General features: G+C 49.9%; 1 protein-coding gene across 1 annotated transcript; it reads left to right on the top strand.

Moving 5' to 3' along the window:
* The first annotated feature begins 432 nt into the window (after positions 1-432).
* LOC142210215 (uncharacterized) lies at positions 433-6,099 on the top strand. The gene is made up of 5 exons (XM_075279239.1): positions 433-484; positions 2,896-3,015; positions 3,654-3,797; positions 5,053-5,199; positions 5,948-6,099. The coding sequence occupies exons 1-5, from the start codon at positions 433-435 to the stop codon at positions 6,097-6,099; spliced, it is 615 nt and encodes a 204-aa protein (XP_075135340.1).
* Positions 6,100-6,314: the final 215 nt, after the last annotated feature.

Below are 6,314 nucleotides of genomic sequence, written 5' to 3' on the forward strand. Positions count from 1 at the left end.
GGCACAAGAAACTTGAGCCCCAATATAAGCCTCGACGCTAAGGCTCACATGATCTGTTTTTTTGTGCACTTGTTGATTGTACAGGTTAAAGCTGTAAAACTGCACGCAGTATATTTCCCGAAACAGTCGTGACTGCGCAGTGTGAACACTTCCTAATTCCCTCTCGGTACAGCTGAAGGTGTTTGGTGAATTGGTTGCAGGTCACACCCATCTGCAATATAGGGAGGATGATGGGAGTGATCTGGTGAGGGCTGTCATGGCTGTGGATATCCTGTATAATATGGAGGCAACAGGGGGGCACAAACTTATTAGGAGCAAGCACAGGTGTCCGGACAGTTGGGGTGGGGATTAGTGTAAAATGTGACTATGTAATATCTGCTTATCAGCACGCAGGGAGCTGTGAACCGTCCTCTACACCCCGAACACCCCACAATGAACAACCTCCTGGTCTGCACTGTATTTGTGATCAGCTTGTGGTCTACAGGTGAGATGACCCATGTGTACTGTATATACAGGTGAGATGGCCGATGTGTACTGTATATACAGGTGAGATGGCCCATGTGTACTGTATGTACAGGTGAGATGGCCCGTGTGTACTGTGTGTACAGGTGAGATGGCCCGTGTGTACTGTATGTACAGGTGAGATGGCCCGTGTGTACTGTATGTACAGGTGAGATGGCCCGTGTGTACTGTGTGTACAGGTGAGATGGCCCGTGTGTACTGTGTGTACAGGTGAGATGGCCCGTGTGTACAGGTGAGATGGCCCGTGTGTACTGTATGTACAGGTGAGATGGCCCATGTGTACTGTATATACAGGTGAGATGGCCCATGTGTACTGTATATACAGGTGAGATGGCCCGTGTGTACTGTATATACAGGTGAGATGGCCCGTGTGTACTGTATATACAGGTGAGATGGCCGGTGTGTACTGTATATACAGGTGAGATGGCCGATGTGTACTGTATATACAGGTGAGATGGCCCGTGTGTACCGTATATACAGGTGAGATGGCCCGTGTGTACCGTATGTACAGGTGAGATGGCCCGTGTGTACCGTATGTACAGGTGAGATGGCCCGTGTGTACCGTGTGTACAGGTGAGATGGCCCGTGTGTACCGTGTGTACAGGTGAGATGGCCCGTGTGTACCGTGTGTACAGGTGAGATGGCCCGTGTGTACCGTGTGTACAGGTGAGATGGCCCGTGTGTACCGTGTGTACAGGTGAGATGGCCCGTGTGTACCGTGTGTACAGGTGAGATGGCCCGTGTGTACCGTGTGTACAGGTGAGATGGCCCGTGTGTACCGTGTGTACAGGTGAGATGGCCCGTGTGTACCGTGTGTACAGGTGAGATGGCCCGTGTGTACCGTGTGTACAGGTGAGATGGCCCGTGTGTACCGTGTGTACAGGTGAGATGGCCCGTGTGTACCGTGTGTACAGGTGAGATGGCCCGTGTGTACAGGTGAGATGGCCCGTGTGTACCGTGTGTACAGGTGAGATGGCCCGTGTGTACCGTGTGTACAGGTGAGATGGCCCGTGTGTACAGGTGAGATGGCCCGTGTGTACCGTGTGTACAGGTGAGATGGCCCGTGTGTACCGTGTGTACAGGTGAGATGGCCCGTGTGTACCGTGTGTACAGGTGAGATGGCCCGTGTGTACAGGTGAGATGGCCCGTGTGTACAGGTGAGATGGCCCGTGTGTACAGGTGAGATGGCCCGTGTGTACCGGTGAGATGGCCCGTGTGTACCGTGTGTACAGGTGAGATGGCCCGTGTGTACCGTGTGTACAGGTGAGATGGCCCGTGTGTACCGTGTGTACAGGTGAGATGGCCCGTGTGTACCGTGTGTACAGGTGAGATGGCCCGTGTGTACCGTGTGTACAGGTGAGATGGCCCGTGTGTACCGTGTGTACAGGTGAGATGGCCCGTGTGTACCGTGTGTACAGGTGAGATGGCCCGTGTGTACCGTGTGTACAGGTGAGATGGCCCGTGTGTACCGTGTGTACAGGTGAGATGGCCCGTGTGTACCGTGTGTACAGGTGAGATGGCCCGTGTGTACCGTGTGTACAGGTGAGATGGCCCGTGTGTACCGTGTGTACAGGTGAGATGGCCCGTGTGTACCGTGTGTACAGGTGAGATGGCCCGTGTGTACCGTGTGTACAGGTGAGATGGCCCGTGTGTACCGTGTGTACAGGTGAGATGGCCCGTGTGTACCGTGTGTACAGGTGAGATGGCCCGTGTGTACCGTGTGTACAGGTGAGATGGCCCGTGTGTACCGTGTGTACAGGTGAGATGGCCCGTGTGTACCGTGTGTACAGGTGAGATGGCCCGTGTGTACCGTGTGTACAGGTGAGATGGCCCGTGTGTACCGTGTGTACAGGTGAGATGGCCCGTGTGTACAGGTGAGATGGCCCGTGTGTACCGTGTGTACAGGTGAGATGGCCCGTGTGTACAGGTGAGATGGCCCGTGTGTACCGTGTGTACAGGTGAGATGGCCCGTGTGTACCGTGTGTACAGGTGAGATGGCCCGTGTGTACAGGTGAGATGGCCCGTGTGTACCGTGTGTACAGGTGAGATGGCTGATATGTTCTGTATTTAGAAATGTAGCAAAGTTCAAATTGATACTTTCTGACCTAAAGAGAATTTTACAAGAAATGTCCTTAGGGGGCGCTCTATAGTAGTTATCCTAAACCAGGGGGCTGATGCACAATGAAGGGGAGTCTGGGGCAAAAAATCAAGATGCCAAAGTGTCAGTGAGACTGTGTCATGTAATGGCTATACTGTATTATGTCATCTATGTACTTCATCTCTATAGGTAATGTGTATATACCTTTGTGTATTGTGTATATACTTTCTTATACTTTACATATAGTGTGTGTATTTGTATATATTCTTCTATAGGGCTCGGCCTGGCTTGCGTACAATGTACAAACCCAACGGCTTCTTCCTGCCATGGAGAATTAAGAAACTGTAGCGGAGATGACTTGTGCGTCTCTACAGTCACTGAGACCACAGCGGCCAGTAAGTGTCTCTATGTGACTGTACTGGGACCATTCACTGCAATGATGTGGGGAGGATCTGGCCCCCTGACACCCGCGCCCCTGTGCCAGGTGACGTAAAACTGCTCCATGTAATAAGTGTGCCCATCGTGTGCACACTATGATATAGAAGAAAAGTCCCCTAAAGACTCTCCGGTCAGATGTCCATCCTGGAATCTCCACCAAACACAAGAACAGGTGCCCCATGTCACCCCCCCCCCCCCCTTAAATAGATAAATGGCCACACACGTGCGTTGTCCATAACAGATGAGCTAGGTTCTCGGTTGCTTCTTCAGTACCATAGACTTTCAATGGATTAGCAGTGCACGTGCATGGTCATTGCTCCATTAAAACGGGGGGCAGAGGACTCCCATTGTCATGGTTGGTTGGTGGTGTCAGAGGTGGGACTCTACAAGAACGGGCACAATTGTCTGTCATGCGGATACGTGACAAATTGTTATCAAATGACCGTCCCTTGTCTCATGGGCTATAAATACTTCCGATATGTGTCTGAGGTAATGCTGAGACTTCCCGCTGGGGGAGGAGAAGGCTCTTCCTCGTACCACCAGGACACAAAGTATGGCAGATTGTATTATAAAGAGTGCATTTTATCTTTGTTAGATGGACAGAAAACCTTCACGTTTGATAGAGCCTGTGGAGATGCCGCTCAGTGTAATGTCACCGGGAGCATGACCAGCTTCATCTCCGCCATAACCCACACCACGTGCTGCGATACTGACTCCTGTACTCCCCGGCCGCCGACTTGTGAGTACTGACATCTGGAGCCTTGTGAGAGATGGGTTGCTCTATGTCTGGAGGACATACAGGTTTTACCACCATAGTAGAGGAGGATTCTTTACAGTAAGAGCGGTGAGACTATGGAACTATGATGGGGTGATGACCGATAGAAGCTCAAGGGGTCGGGATTAGAGATGAGCCAACACTGTTCAATCGAATACCACGAGGCAAACGCACTAAAAATTTGTATCCCCTCCCACCTTCCCTGGCGCGTTTTTTTGCACCAATAACTGTGCAGGGGAGGTGGGAAAGGAACTACGACAATGGAGGCATCGAAAAAAAATCGGAAAAAGTAATTGGCTGCCGAAATCAGGTGACCTCCAATCTATAGGAATGGTGGATTTAACATTCGGTTAATTTCAGACTGAACTATGTGACTGTGAGACAGGGACAGATGTACAGGAAGGGTTAGCTAGGGATTACCTTTATTTAGGGGGGGATGTCACTCACCCAGCTCTTTGGGGCTCTATCTGGTCGGGATCCCTGTCAGCTTGCGATATGACGGAGCTGACTTTTTCCCATAGGAATGCATTGACCAGCGTTGATTGGCCGAATGCTGTACAGTTATGCATTCCTATGGGAAAAGTCAGCTCACGCATATCACAAGCTGACAGGGATCCCGGCATAATACAGTGACTTAGGCGTGTTAGATGCCCCCAGACATGCTTCCCCTGCTGTCCCAGTTACATTACAGAGGTGTTGGCATCATTTCCTGGGGTGTCATAGTGGACTTGGTGACTCTCCTGAGTCGAATGGTGGGATCCCCAGAAACGAGCATTTATTTCCCCATAGACTATAATGGGGTTCGATATTCGTTCGAATAGTCGAATATTGAGAGGCTATTCGGAACGAATATTGAATATTTTACAGTTCGCTCATCTCTAGTCGGGATGACTTTCTTGAAAGCACGACTGTAATAGGTTGTGAGAATTTGAAATATAGGGGTTGTAGGGTTGTAGGTTGGACTTGCTGGTCCTGTGTCTTCATCCAACCTCATCTACTATGTAACTATACAGGACCTTCAGCTGCTGTGCTCAGTTTAGTCAAAAAGTGGGGCAAATACAGCGGGTAAAAGGGTCTCTTCCGTGGCATTGACCCCAGTCATGACTGCATTTACTTCTTCTGCCCTTTACCAGATTGGTCTGGTCCTTAGGTAGGCAAGCTCAATGGCGGAACAAGAAGAGCCCCGATCCTGCATTTAATAATATGGCCTCTCCTTTAGTGTCCAAAGAGAAAGGAGAAGAGAACGCTATCCGGTGTCCTGCCTGCCTGGCCCATAGTAGAGCCCAATGTTCTTCCTTGAAGGTCTCAAAGAACTGCACCGGGGATGAGAAGTTCTGCGCAGTGTACGAGGTGAAGAGTGACACGGGTAGGTGCACGGGCCAGGACTGACCCTGTGTCATGTGTATGTCATATCCGGGGGTGGGGGACAAAGGATGGGGTTACATATTGGACACCTCAAAGAAAATGTTGATCGGACTCCATCGAGCAACAGGTAAAAAGCAGAGCAGATACAATGTAGCGAATACTGGAGCACCACAATGGTCCTTCAGACGGTACTACACCGCCCCCAAATAGTAACACCGCACAGATCACCAAAATCAGAGCTCAACTCAGAACGGGCCTCAATGACACCGAAAAATTCTACTCTGACTGTTGTAGGGCGGAATGATCTAAATTCAGTGAGCACCCCTTAGTGGTAATGCTGGATCAGTGCAAGCTGGGAGGTCCTTCAGTGTCTCCTGGTGCATTGTGGGAGTGCCGGTGACCATACACGTTACATATTGGACAGCCATCTTACCCTTGGTGGGTTTTTTCATACAAACTATCTCACCATCAATTTTCTAGAACTAAAATGACCCAAATAAGTCGGGGCAAACGGCTGATGGGCAACCCAAAGACTCACCGATCAGTTCGTGGCAGAGTTGTCAGTCGGTCATGGTGCATGGCCACCTGTAATGATGAGCTGCCTATGTCTGACAACAGGGTGGGGCTAAACCGCTGTCTGTTTCCAAGAGCAACCAGCAGAATCTTGAGAACAGTTTTGGATAGGATATGAAATACCTTAGAAAATAATAGAAAATAAGTTTTGGTAAAAATCATTCTTGTGTCTTTAGCGCCCGTACGTTATATTTCCCTCCAGAGCGAACCATCATTATGGGCTGCGCCAGCGAGTCGTTCTGCCGTACAGCTAACAGTCAGAAACTCATCGAAGGAAAGATCACAAAGATGGTGGCAAGATGTGTCCGAAATCAGAGCAACGGTCTGATGGCCCCGCCCCTCCATCTCCTCCCTGCTCTGCTGGGGCCAGTGGTTCATCTTCTCTTTATAGTAAGATGGTGGTAAGGGAGATAAGATGATGAGTTTCACTGGATGTTTTTGAAATTTTTTTGTGACACTAAAGTCATTTAATTGAATAAATATTTTTATACATTATTTGTAACCCTTGTGATTGTGTTGTGCGACTGCACTAATGGTGTCCGT

The sequence above is a fragment of the Leptodactylus fuscus genome, chromosome 6 (assembly GCF_031893055.1).
Source record: "Leptodactylus fuscus isolate aLepFus1 chromosome 6, aLepFus1.hap2, whole genome shotgun sequence".
In the NCBI taxonomy this organism is placed as follows: domain Eukaryota; kingdom Metazoa; phylum Chordata; class Amphibia; order Anura; family Leptodactylidae; genus Leptodactylus; species Leptodactylus fuscus.